At 36.0% G+C, this 24,631-nt stretch overlaps 1 protein-coding gene across 1 annotated transcript in view; it reads right to left on the reverse strand.

Moving 5' to 3' along the window:
- Window positions 1–260: 260 nt before the first annotated feature.
- Window positions 261–24,631, reverse strand: part of LOC145685796 (uncharacterized) — a 34,616-nt gene continuing 10,245 nt past the window's right edge. The window contains exon 2 of the mRNA XM_081758340.1: window positions 261–8,121. Within this exon, the coding sequence (XP_081614466.1) occupies window positions 4,406–8,121 (3,716 nt within the window). The 3' untranslated portion in view covers window positions 261–4,405. The remainder of the gene's footprint in view (window positions 8,122–24,631) is intronic.

The raw sequence follows: 24,631 nt of genomic DNA on the forward strand, positions 1-24,631 counted from the left end.
TCAGGATGTTGTTCAAGGGCAATTATGCTCTAATCGAGGATCATACTGCGCCATCCACACAACTGGGACTATTCGAGCGTAGTTTAAAGAAGATTGCTTTAGATCCAAACTTAAAAGGTACTTGATAGAACAATGCTTTTACTCGGTTGAAGAATATGTACAAAATAATTCGTATGCGTAAAATTAAATATATAATAAGTAAATTAGTGAATATATAAGAATCCATATGTAATAATAGTATGTATGTTTATGTATACTGATATACATATATATATATATATATATATATATATATATATATATATATATATATATATATATATAACTGACATGTCCAATTTCATTGTATGACGATGAACGGATGCAATAAATTATGATTATGATTGGAATGAGAATCGAACATCTCTCCTCGCCTACTCCGTCACTGGATCTCAACAAAGTATGTTATCCTTTTTGGAGGCACGAATCCGGTGCAGATTTCCACCTCCTTCATGCTTCACGGAACTGACTAATAAACTGCATACGGAATTATGTATGCTACCATCTACGAGCAGTATGATTCTATTTTACAATGCATCAGAACTGTTCTGAGCGTGAACGATGATCCAACACAAATCTGGTAACATACACTTTTCTCCAGGTGTTTGTATTATTTTAATAAACGTGTTACAATTCTTAAGACTTAAAATGAATTATTTAACACTACGATGTTAAAGCGGAAAACTGTAAGTCTAGCTTAACACTGGTTACGTAGCACACACTTTCAATACCGGAAAACAGCACCAGATAGAAAATAAAACTTCTTCCCATGTAAAATATAATGCAAACTGTCTGTCATATTACATATTTTTCTTTGAGAGTTTTAGTCTTAGGAAATTCTATTCTTATAGTTTGCTATATCGCATCATTAAACAAAACAAAAAGGAAAAGAAAACATATTTGAGAGTTTAACATATGTAACAGTGTGCAGTATTCAAATATCCTATTATGGGTCAGTTGTAGAGCGCTCACCTTTGGTGCATGGGATCCCTAGCACCAAGCGGAATTTGTGGTGGACAAACACCGTTTGTGTGAGTTTTCTCGGGTTTTTCACTTCTCTCCCAATTTCTTAATTTCATCATTTATCTATCTCATCATCAGCGTTTCCCTTAAACTTGCAGATTGTCAGACAATTATAAATATCAGATAAATATCACCACTGTCAGTGTAATTTTTAGTTTTAAGATCCCACGCGTATGCACCGAGACTAAAGGAGCAAGTGGTGATAATGTATGAATTGGTGGAATGACGAAAGCGGGAGGAAATAGGAGAAGTCCGAGTAAACCCACGCACACAGCATTTGCTCACCAAAAAATTCACTTGGTACCAAGTGATATCTCCGTATACTGTCTGTCTCTACTGAAATTAGGAAATATTGAAGCGTTTCTCAAACTTATTCCAAGTCAGAACCTTTTTTTATTGGTCAGAATATTCTATGGATCATAATATCCTTGTCCTGTCTTAAAGCAAATTCATCAATCTGTTTTATCTTTTGAGCATATGTGAATATCAGTATACTTGTACTTTAGAGTAATATAAAGTGAAATTATTAAAAAATACTTATATTAAGAGAAAAGCCTTATTAATTTATTTCAATAATTAAAGGCATTTTAAAAAGTAGGTAGGATAAGAAATTCCAGAAAATCCTCTCTACAAGAGTAAGTGAATGATTCTTCACTTTCATAATGTCCAAATTCAGATTCTGAACTATAGTATTTGATAGAAAATTCCTTTAGTTTATTTTCTCCCATCTTTTTGAACTAATGTTTACTATCATAGCGACACGAGAACAGACTTCTATTGCAACTTTTGGACTGACGACAATAGTTTGGGAAACACTACAATAATCTATTGAAATAATGCAATACTTAAAAATATTCATAACAGAAAAAGATGAATGTTAAATTATTTTATTTAACACTTTAGTGTATTTAGATTAATGTAAATTACAATAAAGTACAGTACATATATTGCAATACTTTGAACCAAGTGCGAACTTACTTTCTGCTGTCCTTAATTAAAATATAAGAGCATCGCTCAGTGCATTTCAGCTCCTTAAATATCACATATTTTATTAATAGCCTATATTGAATATAAACTGTTTCCTCGTTATGAATGTTCTCGATTTACAAAGTCATACTTAGTTAAAAAAACAAAAGTATTGAAACTTTTTACCCTACATTTACATGCTTTCTAGAGGTTCCATAATAAACAATTTAGGTTTATTAAATAAAATCAATGTAATAGCAAACCTCAAGAGACAGTGAAATAATTCTAATCCATTAGAATAGCATTGAATTCAGGTTTATTAAATTAAATCATTGTAATAGCAAACCCCAAGAGACAGTGAAATAATTCTAATGGATTAGCATTGAATTCAGGTTTATTAAATTAAATCATTGTAATAGAAAACCCCAAGAGATACTGAAATAATTCTAATCGGTTAGATTAGCATTGAATTCAGGTTTATTAAATAAAATCAATGTAATAGCAAACCACAAGAGACAGTGAAATGATTCTAATCGGTTAGAATAGCATTGAATTCAGGTTTATTAAATAAAATCAATGTAATAGCAAACCACAAGAGAGAGTGAAATAATTCTAATCGGTTAGAATAACATTGAATTCAGGTTTATTAAATAAAATAAATGTAATAACAAACCTCAAAAGACCGTGAAATAATTCTTAATAGACTAGAATAACTTTAAATTCAGGTTTATTAAATAAAAGCAATGTAATAATAAACCCCAAGAGATAGTGAAATAATTCTTATTAGACTAGAACAACATTAAATTCGTTTTGCACTCATGTGAGCCCAACAACGGGGTCAAAGTGAGATTTTAGTTTTCTTTGGCGTTATCTGCTACATACTGGCGGCCGACGGAATATTAACTCTGACTTCTTATTTCTTGATAATGGGAAACAGTAAGAAAACAAGATTTCTCATTACCTGACAGTAAAAATGCATACTTCTGCCATGTTTATGACAAATTTTACTTTTACAGTCTTCTAAAATAGATGACATTTTCTTTGCTTATTGGTAGTACATATGTTAATTTCTTTTTGCTTTAAACATTAGCATATGACATTTTATGTACATAATAAAATCTACGCAAGTCTATGTAAATCTTAAAGTTTACTTTATTGTTGTTTATCCGTTCTTTTTCTTTAAAATTCTTGTAACTTCTCCATGACAACTTAAAATATTTCTTTAACAAATTCCTTTTTTCTGACTGTACAGTGACGACAGTAGTGGAGCAAGGAGGACAAGACTTCCCTCCCTCGGTGGCAGTGCTTGATCCCAGATAGGCTATTTAGTAAACTAGGACAAGTAATATTAAACTAATATTTTCGGGTAAGGGTCTAAACAGAAAATAGCTTCTTGCCCCTCCGCCTGCCTCTTCTCAAGAAAGCTGACGTCTCCACTGGGTGGTATCCAAAGTTACAGAGTATAGGAACCTTTTCTATGTTAACCACTTTTTAAAATTGTATTTCTTAATTATTTCAATTTAAATCGAATTGAAGATTGTAACAACAGCACAGTATATCGCATTTAAGAGGAAGTACCATGAATAATGTTTTAATTTGCAGCACCTGTTAATTTCTTACACTGTTTAAGATTTTGACGCATATTCGCAGCCACTAATAATTCCGTTTCAGTGAAAGGGGAGCAATTCACGGTTTTTGAGACTATCTTCAGGAAAATAGACCCGGACATACTATTTTTTTGTAAGTCACATTTTGGCCACAATTGCAATATCTTCCAGTAAATGTGAAAAGGAGCTTCTCTCGCATAAACCATATAATATCTTCATGTAGGTCATCTCTGCTACTTCGAAAGAATTCTGTACTAATGTTTATCATTAGGACGGGAATCGCGTCTCGCAGTCTGACCCTAGCCAACATGTGGATTCATGGCACATACGATAAGGTTGAAGGTAGACGACAAATGGTGTATCGCGACAAAATGTTAAGCGTCGAAGTGGCTGTACCAACATACTCTATTCATAGTAAGTACCGGTACTTTTCTTAAAAGAAAAAACATTGCACTAACACACTAAGACCCTGCACTATGAATTCTGACAACAGCTGAGTTCTAACCTCACATTTTACTTACGGAGTCTCAATGTACCCCAATTTCCTTGCATTCTTTTGATTCCTATATAAAATATTACACCCCTTGTGACTTCTTCTTCTTCCAAATTGGTCACAAAATGGAAATTGTTTCTCTGTTTTAATTCAGGAGCAATGTGTACATTAATAGAATCATTTCGTAAACCTGATCACCAATACCAGTCAATTTTCGAATTCTGTTTTACTCTTTTTCACACGCGAGGTTCAATGTTGTTTTACCTTTTATTTCATTTTATATATCGAAATTCATATTTCTCAAAATTAAAGCTTTAATAACATTCAAATGGTTATTCTCAGCAGCCAACTGCAACACGTTTTTGCCATCTGCTGTTTGGGCGTTCATGTTTGCTCCTTTATCTCGGAGAAAATTAACAACTTCCACACGTCCATTGTGTACTGCTAAGTGTAACGGAGTGAAACCTCCATTATCCGCAGCATCAATTTCGGCACCTTTGTTCCAAAGAGTTTGAACGATATCCAGAAAACCTCCTTTCGCAGCAAAATGTAATGGTGTAAACTTGTATTTGGTTTCAGCACTAATATCAGCTCTTTTGTCTAGCAAAGAGTCTACAATCTTCGAACAGCCACTTCGCGCAGCTAAGTGTAGTGGTGTAAACTTGTATCCTGTTTTAGCATCAACATTAGCCTTATGTTGCAATAAGACATCAACGACTCTTGAGTGGCCATTCATTGCAGCTAGGTGTAAGGGAGTCCAGTCATAATTCTTCTTAGCATTAACATTGGCACGATTTTGTATTAAAAGCTCAACCATTTGCTCATTTCCACTTAAAGCGGCATTATGTAATGGTATTCCTTTGTCTTTATCTTTGGTGTTAATAATATCTTCGAGTTTCTGAGCATCTATTTTGTTTATTATGCTCTCTACGATTTCACGATTACCACTCCCACAAAGCGAATGAAAGTAAGTCGTGTAATTATCAGTTTTCTTGCCAAAGATACTATTTGTAATAAAACGCTCTACTAGTGCATCATATTTGTATGCGTTACTCCAAACCGATATAACATGAATCATGTAAGTGAGTGCACTATCTCGTTGTTCCAGTTGATTCTCCAATAATCTAAGAGATTTCTCCAGAACTACTTCTTCTAAACTCCTTCCATTTTCACTTTGTTCCTTTAGCTCTGACCTTATTACTTGCTGTACTAATCTATGGATACTTATTTGGTTTTGCTCTTCATTCAAATTAATGATACAGTATTGGCTAAGTAAGTTAATAGCACGCGTTAGCATAACATTTGCCCTATCTTCTGATATAATGGGATCATTCTCTTTAACTTTTCCAAGAGCTAGCTCCTTAAAAGCCTCTTTAGGAATGCTGTAAGGAGCAAAGTAAGCCATTATATTCAAAATTTCTTCACGTAATTCCCTTTCTGGATCATCTACTTCCTGTTTCACCTTATCAATTGTAGTTTTAAAAGTTAGAAATATAGTCTTGTCATAGCTGCTTAAACCTTTTCTTTTAAGAAAGGACTGTGTTTCCTGCTCGGATTTTTTGTACAGTTTTACGTATTTATCGATGTTGTCCACACAACCAGATTCTTTAATATATGCAACTACATGCTGTAAAGCTAAGGGTAAACTTCCAACCGTTTCCACTAATTCTTTTATTACTTCGTCTTGTTGTGTATCATTTATATGTAATGCTTCTTTTACAAATTCTATAGCCTGATTATCAGGTAAAACATCTAAGTTGACCTTTCCTACTTTACCATGTTCTTGCTCGTTGAACAGTTCGCGGTTGTGCGTCGTAATTAAAACGTGATGTTTATTAGCACTCGGGGGTAGTAAGTTCTTGATTATCGAGTACGTTTCAGCATTGTCGAAAATGAAGAGACTTTTATTGCCAGCAAGGGTGGCATACGCCTTTTTAGCCATGGAAAGTACAGTTCTTTCATGTCCGTCTTTATCCATTGTCGGTATTTCTAATTCCTTCAGCAACCTACGAAATGAATCTTTTACAGTTTCGTGTGTTTCTGCGTTTATCCATATAACATTATCCTCCTTTGTGTAGTGGTTATGAGCATATTTTATGGCCAGTTCACTTTTACCTACTCCGCGTAAACCACAGATAACAACCATTCCCTTCTTCATGTGACTGTCAATCTCCCCTAATTTTTCTCCTCTTCCCTTAAATGATTCTACTGAGCTCCTGACATTAAACCATTTTGATCTTCCTTCAATCACATGTTTTATTTCATCTAGTTTTTGATTTATTTCCTGATGGCCTTTATTCATTGCATCTGCTATGTTTTGACGTTCTATCTTAGCTTCTTCAAAGTCTTTCTCATACTGGTTCGAACGTTCATCTATCCTAAGATTTCTTAAGTAATTTTCTATTCTTACTAACATTTTACAATATTCTGCGTAATTGAAGTAAATGTGTTCTTTCAACACATCAACACTTTCTAAAATATCACTTTTCACTTCCTCGAGAGATTTTTGTAATCTTTCTTCTCCTAGTTTTTCATCTATACTATTCAGTTGATCAAGAATATCTTGGCAACTTTTTTCTATGTCGTCTGAATTTAAAATGTATTGATAACCTCTAAACTGCTCTCTATGGCTTCCTGCAATATTATCCTCTTCATATTCTTCTCTCAGTTTATTCCAATTTTCGTGCATAAGAAGACGACGATAACCATACTTCTCTGTCCTACTATCTTCTTTCTTAAAATAACTTAATTTCTTCCCTTCTGCAACTACTAATCCAGCTTTTTTGTATAAACTTGCTGTTTTCCATTTATCCTTATTTGATTTACATTCATACTGCACTTCGGAACCAGGTGTTTTGACAGAACTAGATATAGGTATACCAAGAATTGATGCTTCTTTTGACTCACCTAAAATGACACTTTTACTTATTGGTGAGTCATTATTATTTTCCATATGGTTTATGGCTCTTCTTACTGCATCAATTGCTAATAGATGCAATGCATCGTTTGGCCCGTAATCAGCAGTTACTCTCATGAACTGCATTTCGAAACTTTGGAAAACATCAACAGCAGCTGCTACCAACTTTCTTCTAAAAGAAGCTTTGTCTTTTTGGAAAGAATCTATTAAATCTGACAGATTCTTAACTTTAATTTCTTGCTTGTGCCAACTAATCATGTTTCCTAACTTCTTCCCACCTTCTTGTCCTACCTTGGCTCCAATGTTTTTTATTTCCGTAGATAAACCGAAGGGAAATCCTGAAAAATACCCGACAGTAGCACCAACCACTTGCCCTATTTTTCCTGCGGATGTCGAATCTGAAAATTCAACCTCTCTTTCGAAAATCATAAGATACAATTGTAACTTACACTCAAATTCTTTAACGAAGTATTGGACAAATTTCTTTAACATTTCATGTACTTGTTCAGTGTAACTAGTTTGAACTGTACTTTGTTGCGTATTACTTTGACTACAATGTCTAAGAACTGGTTCAAAATGTCTATCTCCGCTGTTTATTATATGAATTATGTCTTTATCATTATATTCTATTCTATTAGCATCCACGCTAACAGAACCCGATGCACTTATAATTTGATGAATACATATGTCTTCTTCCTCAACACGGTGTTTCTCAATAGCGTGCAATTTAACATTATACTCTGCACAAATTATCCTACCTTCAATTTCGGTCCTTCCCCATATTGGATACGCTCCTTCATGTGTTTGCCCAATCTCTCTTCCCGTAAATTCAACCTGTGAAACATATTTCTCAATTGGCTCATCTTCGCTTTCTAATGCTTTTCTGAGCCATGATTGGTCTCTATTTAATTCATTTTCTGCAAATTTCTTACAAACCTTCCTTAGAGATTTCACAGTAAAATCTTCCTGAGGCTTTAGCTGTCTGAGTCCTTGAGCCACTGCATCAAAAAAACAATCTCCATCAGCAGTTGCTTGTCCAATTTGAAAATTTTCTGGTATTCCTAAGTCCAATGGTGCTGAAATAAAAGAAAAAAGAAAATTATAAACGGCATTTGCTTTAACAATAGGTAATGAACAAATGTAAAAGGAAGTCATTTAAGCAGAAAGCGGAAAACTATCGTTAATAGCCTTGGAAGTTTCGTATAAATACAACTAATGGATATAGAAACATATTTCAGAAAGTGCTGAATGGCGAAACATAGTGAAATTAATATTATAATTACGAAGTCTAGGATAGGATAAATCCTTGTTCATTTAAAGGGGATGTTACAATTAAATGGGATTGTGGGGAATTGGAATTTAGCGTTCTGTCAGCACCTACGCAGATAATTGAATTGTTTTTTGAGCTTAACGTCCCTTTCAGCAGCGAGGCTATCTGAGACGGGACCTACTGCTTAACGTGGAATCCAATCCACACGAGCTTCGGCCGAGAATCGAACACTGGTCTCCCACGCCAAAGGCGCGTACGCTAGCAGCATAGCCACGAAGAAGCTCCAATTAACCAATTAGCCAAGGAACCAATTAGTCCGGTTTCGAGTTCAAATGGAGGAAAATTTCTCTCGGATTTTAGCCGAGAAGCGGTTTGGATTCCGCTTTAACCTTATGTGATCCCTTCCAGCGTAATTCGGCTGTTGCATAATAACGCCAAGGCAAAACAACTTATTTCTGTCCATATGTGATATAAATACATAGAGCAAATTATTTAAACCAAAAAAAGAACCTGATTTAAACCAAAAAACCGGATTTTTTGTTTTTTCAATAAAAAACATGGTTTTTGTCAATCCTGTACACAGGGCTCCGAATGGCAGTCGTCAATGCAGTATTAGAGTTCATAACTGATCTCATAACCACAGGAGGTAAGTTGAGGGAAATGCTGGGTAGGGAAAAAGTAAAACGGATCTTAGAATGTATAGCACGCAACAAGAAGTCTTTCTTCTTCTCCATCCATATGATGCTCACACAAGACACGCCTCAATCAAACATTTCCAAGCCACCGACTTTGATTCTCATACAAAGCTTACCACCCTCAAATCCAAAGAAAAGATGTCATACACACATGGGATGAAGAAGATACCGAGGATTTTGGTTTGGTTTGATTTAGTTTCTGCGGTTATGCCTGCTAGGATAAAGGGGACGTGGAACTACTGATTATAGTGGAATCCGAACCACTTTGGTAGTTCAATTGTACCCCCACCGAGTATCGAACCCGGGACTACGCGAACAGAAGTCAAGCGTGCTAGCCACTAGAGCAAGCGGGGGTTCTGGGATACCGAAGAAGTTGCAGAAGAGAGCCCTCCCTGTCCCCGTCAAGCCCTTTCTAGATGGCCGCCGAAAAGAAACAGACGGGTTACAACAAGTACCATCAACTCCCTCCCAAACACCCTTCAGTGGGTACTCTCCAAAGCAAACTTCACCAAGAAAGGAGACACGTACATCTAAAACTCCCACATAAATATAATTATCTTTATTTCTTCAACGATTGCGTACCTGCCTACCAAGCTTCTTTCAAATCCGGACAGTAGTTACTCAGAAATGAAGTACCAGATAGGAGAAGAGCCGAGATGAGTCTAGCCTGACCCTGGCCGAGCTCGTCCACCAAAAGTAGCGATATATATTCCTTATGCAATGAACTATTTACCTTGCCCAGCAAATTAAGTCTAGATCCGGTTAGTTGTTACCGAGAAACAAAATACACCACACAAAGCAAGCCGAGCCGAACCGAACCTGTTCCTGACCGAGCTTGGTCACTAAATTTTGCTCCTTTTATTACTGTGACGACGGAATACATGCCTACCAAATTTCGTTTAGATTTGGTCACTAGTTACCGAGAAATAAAGCCACATACATATACATATACACCTGGAATGAAACCAAAGTTCACATATGCTTACGCCGGTAGCAAGAGAAGAAAAAGAAGAAAGGGATCACAAATGGAACATATTCCATGTAAGAAGAATCCACTTTCAATTATCATTGCACCAAGGCGAGCTCGAGCCGGTCAACCTCCCCCCTAGCTACGCCACTGCACAGATCATGGAAAGATGCATACTAGGAAACATCTGGAAAGATATAATCCCGTGGGATTTTGAATGAAAACATATTGAGGCTTACCGCGATGTGTTTGAAATGAGGCATATAAACATATGCTATCAGATGTTTGGCCTGATTCCATTGCAGGCGGGCTATATGACGTCATAATTTCAAGATGGCCGCCAGAATAGAAACTAATATCTTGTTTTGTCTGTGACTCGTTGAAGATTATTCTATGCAAATTTTGTACATAACATTTTTTTGTTCAGAATAAAAAAAGGGAAGAGAAAAGTTCATTATAATTTTGTTTAGATCTCTTATCGTTTCCGAGATTTAGTCATAGTTTTAAGTTTTCTCAGTTGTTTTTATTCAAATTATTTTCTCTCTTTTTTTGTTTTTGTTTTTTGGGAAAGAAATACCTGTTGAATACAAAATTACTGACTCTACAATATCTAAAGATTGCCAATAAGATTTCTCTTGTCTCATTCAAAACAAAGGATGCGCTAACATCGTTTCTCGCAAATAAAGCAATATTCCATGCACAAGATTAAACAAAAACTAATAGTTAGTTGGAGGAATGAGGCAAAGTTATCTGGTGGAAATGATATTAGAGAACTTCAAAACACTCAAGAGGAAGCTGATACCAAAATTATTCTACAGTCTTTGTACATCTCACTCATTCTACTACCTTGCACATATATTCACCAGATAAGACGTTTTTGTCCTTTCACTGTGGTGGTCGGAACATTTTCCGAAAGACTATGTTTGTCACCGGGTTTGGAGCTAATAAACGATTTATTGATATCAATCTCGTTTATTCCAGTATAGGACCGACAAAAGTTCAGGCATTGTTAGCTCTTCATGCCTTTTCGGGCAATGATATTACCAAATCCTTCAAGAATAAAGGTCTTTTTCGAAAGCTTTCCAAAGAGCAGAGAAAGCAATTCTTCAGGTTTTGGCATTACTTTGATCTCTAGAAAACTTTAAGCTAGAATATTAGCAACTAGTCGAGCAATTCATTTGCCAAATTTACTTGCCAGGAAAGAATATCAGACATAAGATGAATTGCGCTGGCGGATGTTTTCAAGAAAAGATGTGCAAAGTGAAAATGTACCTCCAAAAGTGCTCCCTGACACCACATATTTTAAGAGTACATTATCAAATGTTAGAGTGGTGCATACTGATAACCAGCACCCAAACCTTCCAGAATCATCACAGTATAGATGGGAGAAATCTGGAAACAAGTGTTCTCCTATGATTAGTTCGATGCCATCTGCACCAAAATGGTTACTGAAACTAATACGTTGTGGTTGTGGGAAAGGGCGTTGTGTTTAAATTGCATGTGTAAAACACGAACTTTACTGTGCACAGAAATGTGTAAGTGTGGTGATGAAGAGATCTGCGATAACAATGATTTTGCACACGATGAAAAACCCTTAGACTAGGAGGATGACCTGTGAAATTTGCAATCTTCTTAGAATACAAGTATTACATGTAAAGACAACCACCGGTAAGTAACAAATGACCAAACAATTAATTTTCAGTGTTGTCATTGGTAAAAGGCATCTCCCTCCAATGGATTGTTGACTCCCTACTTCCTCGACCGGTGAGTACCATGGTCGATATGGGTATGTAGAGAACCAGTAGACTCTGTAGGTCACGAATACGTTAGTCTCGATGTCGCACAAAGTGAGGTGTGTTCGATGAGGAGTCGAAAAACCGATCGACGGTCCCGACAGTGGTGTAATCATTTCTCGGGTCACCGTGCGCCACTGGAGACACCTCCGGTGGAGATCTTTGGGTTTATAATCATCTCTTGACTCCGTTGCGTCATTCTATGCCCGCACACTACTCATGAAACCACAGAGATCCAGCAGGATCACAAATTGTTTAGTAGTGAGGGCGCATATCTCCGGTGACCGACATGCCCCTCGGGCATTGTGGGTATGGAGACAACGGGAAGACACGCTAGTGTCCAAATATGCAAATCCGGCGTCGCATTTAAAAAATTTCCAGTGTCAGAGCTGGAAACGGCCAAACACTGCGAAAAATAGGTCGAAATAGCAGAGAGCGATCAGGAGTGTCTGACTGTTTAGAGCCCTGGCACTGAAACAACTTCAATTGCGACATTGGGGTTTGCATATTCTGAAACTAGCGTGTCTTCTTGTTGTCCGAATACCCACAATGCCTGAGGGGCCAATCGGTCACCGGAGATACGCACCCCCAAAAGTAAACAATCCGTGTTTTTGGGCCAGTTCTCGTCACTTCTTGTGAGGATCCTGATGTATCTCTGTGGTTTCATGGGAAGTGTGGCATAGAATTACACAACAGAGTTAGGAGATGAGGATAGACCCACAAATCCCCACCGGAAGTCTCTTCAATGGCGCAGGGTGGCCCGAAAAGTGATTACAACATTGTCGGGATCGTCGATTGGTTTTCGACTCCTGTTCCAACACGCCTCACTTTGCGGCATCGAGACCAACGTATTCGTGTCTTACAGAGCCAACCAGCTCTCTACATACCCATATCAACCCTGGTACTCACCGGTCAAGAAAGTAGGGAGTCACTGAAGATGCCCTTTGAATTGGTACTAGAATATTAACCCTCCAAAATATAGGTTACTGTAGTAGCGAGAACAATCATTCAAGCGGTTTTTACAAGCGAAGGTGGAAGGGGGATGTAACATGTCAAAATGATCGAAAGCGGCCTGTTGAATCCATAGATGATGTGGTCGCTGAGGTGTATAATGGCACTCCTGACGCTGTTAACTCCAAACTTAATTGGTAATTTTTTACATCATATATTTTGAAATCTTATAGAATTCGTGCATTTGCCGTGCGAAGACCAGCTGGTTTATATATGTATATATCGTGTTGCGGGAGGGGGGAAGTGTTATTTGCAAATTCGGATGTTTTATTGTAGCAACTATTATAAGCGGAGTTCCACTCCGATCTGTCTAAAATTCTGGGAGTCACAACTAGATACTCACACAAAATCATTCTATAAATTTGGTGTGAATGGATTAAAATAGGGGCAGAGAAATAGCCCAGACAACAGATTAATAGCTGTTGAAATAGTAAAAAAAAGAAAAGAAAAGAAAATTAAATCACCCTGTATATTTCACTCGATCGGTTTCAAAATTTGTAGGAGGAAACAACCTTAAACTTTGTAGAGCTTTGAAAGGCTATCCACCAAATTCGGTGTTACTCTGTTGAATAAGAGCTAAGAAAAAGCCTACAAAAAAGGGCTCTTTAAAACTTCCCCATTGTCAGAAATTATCCTTTCAAATCAGCAACCTCGCTCTTCTTAGTTATGAAACGAGTTGCATAACATGAATAATACTCAAACCAATAACATGTTTCCTTTTGTACAAATTACGGAATCTTACCTCCGCCTGTAGCCTTGGTCGAAAAGTTTTTTTTTTTTTTTTTTTTTTGATATGAATGAAAAACAAGTGATACCTTACAACTATGACTATATCTCTGAAACGGTAAGAGATACCAAACAAATTATTGTGAACTTTTCTCTTCCTTTTTTCATTCTGAACAAAAACTGTTATGTACAAAAATTTCCATATACTTAACCATAAACGAGTTACAGACGAAAAAAGATACTAGTATCTATTCTGGCGGCCATCTTGAAATTATGACGTCATACAGCCCGTCTGGAATGGAATCAGGCAAAACACCTGGTAGTAAATGATTCTCTGACTCATTACAAATATATCGCGAGTAGTCATAATACTTCGTCATTCAAAATCCCCTCAAGTGAAATATATTGATATATACAATTTCTATTGAATAAAAAGCAACTGAGAAAACTTAAAACTATGGCTATAACTCGGGAACGGTAAGAGATATTGTAAGATATGATTAAATGGTTTATTAAATATACTGGAGCGTCAAAACTGGATCTGTGCTAACCATCTTCCAATGTTTCAAATCCAATAGAACATCTTATCTAACTTGTTATGCCAAAATGCTTTTACACCAACAAACATAAATTCACAGATTACTATTTATATAGTTATTCCACTAAATTCCATGTTCACATGAGAGTATCCAATATAAATCCAGATACCATTAACTTTACATGTATCTATTTCCTACTCATAGATTATACTTATCGAAATAACATCAAAGATTCCTAAGTACCATATACATTGTACTCTTATTGAAATCCATCTTGATATATGATGATTTGTTTTCACAGTATCATCCCTAGCAACTAACATTCCATATCTAGGCATGTGCTAACTTCTATAACCTTTGTTAACCATACTCCATAGCCTCATTCCCAACACTCTCCCCCTTTCCATAAATTGAGACAAACTTGATTACCACAAAAAAATATTACTATTATACCGAACAACTTAACCTAATTCAGATTATAAGAACAAATATGTGTATAACTCACATAAACTAGTTTCTTTCGAATACACTATTCATAATCACAATTAATTAAGACCATTGCATTTTTATCTAAGATTCTGTTTCACTCAAATCGTTTACAGATCATCATTAGTTCCTTTCTTCTTTTTCTTACCGACTATCATTAATTGATTCAATAAATATTTAATCCGATTCTGCATCTTCACTTGATTCTCAATTATTAACCCAAGTTGATCCTCCATTTTCATTCCACTAATTGCTTTTCATTTGCACTTCTTCTCTCTTCCACTTCCTGCCCTCTGTAATCCATATTCTTGCCTTCTGATTGTTTGAGAAATTTTGTCTTCCATCTCTTATCATCCAGGTAAGATTTAGTTGCCGATAATTTTGGTTTTGTACCGTTTACTTCTTCTGATGAAGAAGGTGATCTTGGAAAGGAGTCTGTAGCCTTAGGGCTTGAAATATACAATTGAGCCAAATCTCCAAAACTTATGCTAGGTGAACTATTTTTAAGTTCATCTTCGCACGTATTTTCACCATTTGCCTCATCCACAGATATCGTATCCAATCTTATGATGTTAGCCAAAGTATTTAATTCGTCCAGCTGTTGTTTTTCCGTATTATCGTTCTCTTTAATCGCCTCCATAATTGATATCGGTGGCTTTTGATTATCTTTAGAATATGGAACAGTGCCAGATTGACAAACTCGAGCGAAATGGTTTTTGCGATTGCAATTGATGCATTGTTTTCCCCAAGCTGGACAATTTCCTTTCCTATGTTGTCCTCCACAAAACTTACAATGACGTATGATAATAGGTAATGCTTCGGTAGATGAGACTGTAACTTGTCTTTGGTTCATCCTTCTGTGAAATACCTTGTCCTCTTCCTGATGTATAACATTGCAATATGAATTTGATGACGATTTAAATATTAGCAATTGTTTCTCCGTACTGTCCATTGTTTGTGCTATCTCTATTGCTTTTTGGAAAGTGAGATTCTCAGTATTCAATAATTTCCGTCTAATTGCTTCCTCACCAATACCAAAAACAAATTGGTCCCTTAAATTATCTTCTAAGCAACATTTATAATCACAGTAAGCTGATTGTTTTTTCAGTTCCAGAACAAAGGAAGGTATTGATTGGCATTGCTTCTGTTTAATGGAATGAAATTTATACCTTTCAGAAATAACATTAACTTTTGCAGCATAATGTTCTTTCATAGCTTTTACAATATCCTGATAAGATCTACTGGAGGGTGATTCAGGCCAACAAATATTGCATAACTCTTCGTATGCTTCTGTTCCCATGACTGTAAACAAAGTGGATATTTTCCTATCGTCAGGTATTTGTGCAGCAATGCACATGTGTTCGAATCTTTCGATATACGATTGAAGTCTATCATTTTGGATATCCAGAGGTGGAAAACTAGGGATTGCCGACATCTTCACAGCTTTAAGCGTAAATTCTTTGATTCGACTGCGCCAAATGTAAGATATGATTAAATGGTTTATTAAATATACTGGAGCGTCAAAACTGGATCTGTGCTAACCATCTTCCAATGTTTCAAATCCAATAGAACATCTTATCTAACTTGTTATGCCAAAATGCTTTTACACCATACTATTTATATAGTTATTCCACTAAATTCCATGTTCACATGAGAGTATCCAATATAAATCCAGATACCATTAACTTTACATGTATCTATTTCCTACTCATAGATTATTCTTATCGAAATAACATCAAAGATTCCTAAATACCCATATACATTGTACTCTTATTGAAATCCATCTTGATATATGATGATTTGTTTTCACAGTATCATCCCTAGCAACTAACATTCCATATCTAGGCATGTGCTAACTTCTATAACCTTTGTTAACCATACTCCATAGCCTCATTCCCAACAGATATCAAAAAATTTATAATGAACTTTTCTCTTCCTTTTTTTATTCTGAACAAAAAATGTTATGTTCAAAATTTGCGTAAAACTAACCATCAACGAGTTGTAGACGAAAATAGATATTAGTATCTATTCTGGCGGCCATCTTGAAATTATGACGCGATACAGCCCGTCTGCACTGGAATCAGACCAAACACATGATAGAACATGATTATATGCTTCATTACAAATATATTGCGATTAGTCTCAACATTACTCATTCAAAATCCCACGGACTAGGAAATATTTTCTTATGCCCCTGCACTAATAGGGAAAGATCTTCGGATAGGAAAAGATAAAATCATATTGATTAGAAAGAAAACAGGAAGTGACTGATTATGACAAAATAAAAGACATTGAAGAGGCAGTAGGCTGGATATATTACAAGGAGAAATTATGGCCGAAGGACAAAACTGTGACAAACTTTGTACCCCTCCCAAAAAATGGTCTGGGTGCTCGCATCTGTTCCATGTTCAACTACTCGCATGCCACAAACTGTTTAAGAAGTTCTAATTTGTTGTAAACTTTCAAAGACAAAATGGAATACAATAATAAATATGATTCAATGCGGGACAATAATGGGGAGGTAGGAAATGCCTGAGAAAAAAAAAAAAAAAAACAGACACGTGGCAACTCAATATCTTTGAGATCTGCCTTGTGGTCCTCTTACACTGAACATTACCACAAAAATCAAGTGATTTGGTATACAATATATTGAGAATCTCAAACTGGCAAAATACAATAGATATTCAATTTAATTAGATCAAGATTATAGAAATTCTGAGAGCTCCTAAAGATTCATTATCATAGAATACAGCATAATACCTGTTCATCTCACGGAGAGAATACGTTTCATTTTGGACATAAAGACTTGAATTTCGGTTTTAAACGGCATTGGAAGTGTCACTGTTCGTCTCAGCGACCCTGAAAACTATAGATTCAACACTAATATCGGTAATTTTTTTATCACTTCTATATATATCTCCCCCTCCCCAAGTTGCGGGGTTGAATTTGGATTTAAACATCATGGAAATGTCACTGTTCATCTCAGCGACCCCGAAAATAACTGATTCGACATTAATATCCGTCATTTTCGATCACTTTTAAATGTGTCTCTCCCTTTCCCTGTAAGTTGCACCGTAAAAGCGAAATGACAAAAAAACATCTAAGGCCCGAACCTCATCTACGTTGAAAGTTTGATCGAGATCGGTCGGGTGATTGAAGAGTTCTGAAGTCATAAACACAGTGAATTTCATTTATATATAATAGACAGATTCTTGGGACCCTTCAAGTATTTAAAAAAATGTATTTGCTTTATTAATGCTAACATAAAATTAACGAAATTTTAATAAATGTGTGTTTTTTTTTTAAAATCGTTATCTTGGTATACACACAAAACAAAACAAAGAGAAATTTGCTTCCTAAGGGGCTCTGCGGACACACCGACAAAACTGTGGATCATGAAATATCAAATTTGATCATACTTCTATAAACTAAGACATGATTCCTGTGGGTTGCATCAGGGTTGCCAGGTACTCTTGTAACTCGCATGATCAGTGTAATTAATACGCATATTGTGATATCTGTGTTCAGTTGTACGATTTGTTTATAACGGTTGGAGAAATGAAATTTATGGCGAGAAAAAATTAACTTCCAGTCGTTGTTTTGGAAAGTCATTTGAATAATTTAAAATCATGTTTGGTTTCGCCAAATACTATTTATGAATATGCAAATTGATTTTGCATATTTGCTTTCCGCTATGGCAAATTTCAACCAGCCTAATGAGTTGTGATCTGAACTTATATGCGTTAGCCCTTGAGAAACTGAGGAACACCGCACGAGACTCAAATCTCAAGTCTACAAGCCTAGTAAGCTGCTGTTAATACAATAAATAAATAAATAAATAAATAAATAAATAAATAAATAAATAAATAAAATAAAATAAAATAAAAATAAATACAGAAATGGTAATCAGAGGACAGATTCCTAGAATTATATTTTCCCCACACATTATTCCAAGACGTAGAAAATAGATGAGTAGTTAATTAGAATGTATTCATACAAAATACGTAGGTATTCCAAGACATATTCACATGTTCCATAGATGAAATAAAGCCAATATTATATCTTTGATAGGAAGCTATGCTGGCCGTCACTCCAGTAGGCAAATTAAATTGCTGCATAAATTAATTTGATTACCAGAGCAATAGAATTTAAATGGATATAAAACTGGAAACGAAATATTAATAACAGTAACTGTACCTGTGAGGGTCAGCTCAGCTATGTTCTCTATTATTAAGAAACAATATTATACGAAAATTCTTTAATTGGCCTAGAACAGGTTGGAAAATCTGAATCATTTTCATAATGACAAGTTAACACAATGTTTTGATAACAGTAATAAACATTTAATTATCCAAACGTGCAGTAAAATTGAAATTGAGTAATATATATATATATATATATATATATATATATATATATATATATATATATATATATATATATATGAGACAAATCACTGATTTAAATAATAGAAACATTAAACACGTTGACTGGAGAATCTGAAGTATTCCCATTTCACATGTTGTTCCGAAAAGAAATTATTAGAAGAGTTTCACAATTTTTGTTATTTCTTTAGTAGCTACAAAAAAGGATCACATAAATAATAAGCAATATTTTCAACTTTTTCACTTTTTTAAAAAGATGAAGATTCCAAATATTCAGGCGTAAGTTAAATATAGATAATAACTTTATCCTTTCTCATATAGCCCTATAGTAAGCAAATTATTTGTCCATAGGACAGTTTCATTTAACAACCATACAAGAAGGAGGTAAGGAAATAATTAAACTAGAAAAATTGATAATTGACGAAGGGGGAAATTAGATTATTGCAAATGCTAGCAATTCATAACTTTATTATTTGGATTAATCAAGGATGAAAGGATAGGGAAAGTTTTAGTTTGAACAGTGCGCCGATTTAACTTCCTATTTCGAATCAGTAATTCTCTAATGCAGGGGTGTATATCTAATTTTGGGCCACCTTGTATACTTATATATATATATATATATATATATATATATATATATATATATATATATATATATATATATATATATATATCAAGATAATAGCAATATCCAATAATAATAATAATAATAATAGTATAAAATCTCGAACATAATCAATCATCTATACTTGCAGACGTATATAAAAGATAATTGTATTTACACAATTATTATCAGAACACATATTTATATACAGATTAACAAGTAGCTCAGGTAATATTTGCTTATAAACACTGGTACATTCTATATTTAACTTTGCGCAATGTTTTACTTTATAAATGTAATCTGTCTGTGCAGCGTTTACAAGTAAAAAAACAAAAGAAAATAATGAATAATATACTAAGGTAATAAATACAAAGATATACTACGTCATTACATATGCGTGTATGCCGCACCCCCGTGTAAGCCGCGCACCCCCAATTTCTGGAACGTTAAAATTGAAAATAAAAGAAAAAAAACTCGTGTAAGCAGCGCACAACAATTTTCTGAAAAAAGAAACAACGGCACAATGTCTTTTTCATCCTACTTTTAATCATTAAAATCGTTATACATAGAGATAATCCAACAATACTGTGATTATTAACAGAAATCACTCCCGTGCATAGCTTTCTTCGTCGCCGTCGTCTCCCGAGGAGCTGGAGCACGTATCACCATCGGACTGAATGAAGTCTTCGCTACCATCGCTGGCATTGGAAATGCAGCATTTTTTAAAGCTGCGGACGACAAGATTCTCTGGAATTGAATTCCATGCTTCAATAATCCATTCGCACAAAAGGCGAAGTGCAGGTTTCTTAATTCGGCCAGTTGGCGTAATTTCGTGTACTGCAGTCGCCATTAATTCAGTGTACGGTCGCTGCAAGTGGTTCTTGAAAGGCCGGTTCATGCAAGGAGGGAAGATGAGCTATAACTTGTCATTTTACACTAAAACTTTTCTACTCTTGTAAAATTACTCACAATATTCCTGTATTAGGTTAATAAAAACTCCCCGTGATTTTAAATGCTTGGTGGCTAAGTCAATTCTACATTTCCTCGTGTATGCCACGCACCCTGTTTTTTGACTTCGTTTTTGTGCAGAAAAGGTGCGCGGCCTACACGAATAAATACGGGTAAAAGAATGTTTCGTCTTTTGTGTCTTACCACACATGGCTTCCAATCAAGTAGGTCAAACGTATAGATTTTGCACTAAAAAGTCCCCTCTGTTTGACTTCAGAATCATGTTTGAGGTGGTCCAATTCTTAATATATAATAATAATAATAATAATAATAATTATTATTATTATTATTATTATTATTATTATTATTATTATTATTATTGTAATCGCCCTGAGTTCGTGTCGCTGTTCGGGCTTCCATTTATTTGTAACCGGCTGAAGTTCTGGTCTCTGTTTGGGCAGACATTTATTTGTAACCGTCCTGAGTTCGTGTAATCTGGTCGCTGTCCGTGGCTCGTGGTACTACCAATAAGTATACTCCTGATACTTTAACTTACCTGGACAGGACGATGAAGGACCTCTTCAAGAAAAGGTTACAAACTGTTTCCAAATCGCTCGTCGGTCTCCATAATGAGATGAGCATTAGGCGCCGAGAGGTTCGGGTGTCTCGTCTCGAAAACCTCACGGACGATCAGACGGTCATCCAGACTAGGGATGGCCACAAAGTTCCGGTTCCGGCGGAACCGGTCCCGCAAGGAACCGGTTCTTGGAGATCCGGTTTTCAGAACCGGTTCTGGAACCGGTTCCGGACCTGGATCCGAAAACCCGGCTCCAGAACCGGATCTTAGGAACCGGTTCCAGACCTGGATCCGAAAACCCGGTTCCAGAACCGGATCTTAGGAACCGGTTCCAGATCTGGATCTGAAAACCCGGTTCCAGAACCGGATCTTAGGAACCGGTTCCAGAAATGGATCCGAAAGCCCCCAAAGACCCGTAAAGGAGGCATAAAGTTCACCTTCAAAAATAATGCAAAGAGGACCATGCGCTTGTGCCTTCCTCGCCCAGACCCGCTTGTGCCCCCAGAAAAAAATTTTGGTCCACCAGTGGGTGTTTAGCCAAATGAGTTGGCCAGTTTGCCTGTTTAACCAATGAGTTTGCCAGTTACCCAGTTTATTTAGCCAAATGAGACAAGCTGCCGCCGCCTGGGCGCCTGCCTGTCGCTTCCACCATTTCATCTAGCATACTGTTCACAGCTTGCCAGCAGCTCGGGTTTAGCGTAGGGATGGTCAGAAAGTTTCGGTTCCAGCGGAACCGGTTCCTGACCTGGATCCGAAGAACCGGTTCCAGACCTGGATCCGAAAAACCGGATCTTCTAGAACCGGATCCGTTCAGACCCGAAAACCGGTTCCACTAGGAACCGGTTCTGGCCATCCCTAATCCAGACCATAACGCACACAAACATCACTCACACAAACAACGAAAACACACTGGATTAAATAACACTATACTTATTTATTAGAACACTATTTTATAAAAAAAAAAATAGCAAAGAGGAATGGACACAACACTGAACACTGAGGATGTATAACAATTTTAGTCGCTGAAATCACGCTTTGCCCTTTTCGGGCAATATAGCCCTTTATATATATATGATTATGATTCAGATATCACTACAAATGCTTCTCTCACACCATTAACACACTTGGGGGATTCGCACTGGGGAAAAGTTGTCTGGATCGTCCCACGATGAATCCAGTTGTTACGCTGAACAGTCCTGCAGCGTAAAGGTGAATCTTCAGCAAATAAACAAAAAGAAGGTCTCCGCAGTGGAATACTGATATTGGAGGGCGCGTATATAACTTTTTAGCGCACTAGGTTTGTGAACCTGGGACTTCACTAGTTGGGGCTAGCCGTAAGAAATCGTCCTTCACCGGCTAAATAGCTTGTGCCCCTTCACAATAATTCGTATCTGAAGCTCGACACGACATGCATGGTTACGGCTTCCAGACCTGGAGTCAAAACTCCCTGAGCATCAAAACTCAAGGTACGGGTTGCAATGATCAACTAAAAGTGTTGGCAGTTCATTTCAAAAATCACTCAGTTAACTCACCTGTACGCACATACAAACAGAATACGGAAAAGAATTTATGTTAATTTTAGTCAACTGCCTATAATGCACTAGACACGGCGATAACTTTGGCGTGAGAAAGTACAGATAACGGACTGCAGAACAACGCAGTTGGTGCCACTTTGGTTGCTGGAACATCTGGTCAGCCCGTATTTCTCTAATCTATTATAATGTTTCCATAAGCGATTAAAGAAAGCACTTACTTCAGTTCCCAATAACTATAGAATATATACTGTGCATATAATAAGTCAGGGAGAAACACTGAAATGGTTAGTCACTAACTGAAATGTTCTCAGCAAAAGCAATGTTTTAAATATATATATATGAAAAAAATGATGAAAGACTTCTTTGTCCAATTGTGTGGGAAAGAAGCAATTCCCACCAAATAAAGAACTTATGTGCGTTGTAGAATAAAGTATAAATCGAAAATAATAATCACTGTCTTTACGAAATATACAGAGTGTCCACAAAAAATCCTTCTATAACCTGGTAGCGGTTATATTATAAGTTGATCATATGACTTGGGTGTGATCGGCGAGGCAATCTAAGTCCTCAAAATCCAACACCTTGGGCTACATAAAATGATTTAACTCGCTCAGTTTTTAAGATATAGGAATAATATAGGTACCATTTGGAAGGTGAGGTTCTACTCAATAACGTTTACTTCAAGGTGTTTTTCCGTATCTCTTGTACTTTCGTAGTAATTCGTTAAGAAACGATATCATGAAACTGTGAAAGCTATTATTTTTTTTACAATAATATCCACCATATTTAAAAATAGAGGTAACGTAATGGAACAATTTTAACTCAAATCACTTGAAACATGCATTATCTTTAATTTGGCATAAGAATGATTTTTTTTATCTCAATTTTGTGATGAGATATTACCATATAACTATAAATAGATTTAATCGTGCAGTCACCATATTATAATTCAAGATAGCGGCCTTACCGAACCCACCCAAGTCATGTGACTTAAAAAAAAAAAAAAAAAAAAAAAGTGGACCACTCCGAACAGGAATCTGAAGTCAAACAGAGGGGAATTTTCAGTGCACACGGAACCATAACAGGCGTCTGCACTTTCATAATACTGTACAAGTACATTGATAGTTAATTTCTTCCGTGCCTTTAAGAGTAGTACTTTGGCAGCGGAGTTATTTTAGATTGTAATTGCCACCCTCTTGTATTTAGGTATATCATTAATTTTTTTTAAAAAAATGAAATCTTTAAGTTTTACGTCCCACGGTTATGCCGGTTAGGCTAAAGGAGACGGTGATGATGACAGATGAGTGAAATGAAAAAAGAGGGAGGAAACATGAGAACCCAGAGAAAACCCACGAGCACGGTGTTTGTCTACCACAAAGTCCATACGGCGCGAGCTGAGATCGAACCAGGGACTCCAAACACCTAGGGTAAACGCTTTATCACTGAGCAATCGCGTCCCCCTATCATCATTAATTAACGTTATACTTGTATACATCTACTTTTAGTACTGAAGCTAAAAGCCTTTTAATTTAAGTAGTTCTCCAGCTGTCTCATAATGCTGAATCGAAACCATAAATGCGTTCCCATTCACATTCGAAATGGAAACCGTGTGCTTCGAAGGTACGCCATGTTATCTATTGTAAAGTAAGTTAATGTTTTTTCTACTATATAGCTATAAACTCAATAAATAAACCATTATTACAAACATGTTTTCTTTAAATCTAACAACAGTTATACCTCGCTTTCAAATTTGAAAAATAGATTTTTTTAGTAAATCGAACATTCCCTTCCGACTTATTATTTTCCTACTTAAGATCGGGTTAATAAAAATATTTATGTTACATCTTATGATTAAAATGGTCTTTTTTTATCTTCTGACAAACTATGGAACGGTTATTATTTCACAAGGAGTTAATTCTGTTAAAGACTTTTTTTCAGTGTAATTCCATTATCAATCTTTAAGTACCAGCAGTGGCGTATGTACGATTTTGTTTCGGGAATGCTTTGCTAACTTTGTTCCTGGAGATGTGAAAATTCTGTTGGTTTCACT

The sequence above is a fragment of the Thermobia domestica genome, chromosome 5 (genome assembly GCF_964235325.1).
Source record: "Thermobia domestica chromosome 5, izTheDome1.hap1.1, whole genome shotgun sequence".
Taxonomy (NCBI): Eukaryota; Metazoa; Arthropoda; class Insecta; order Zygentoma; family Lepismatidae; genus Thermobia; species Thermobia domestica.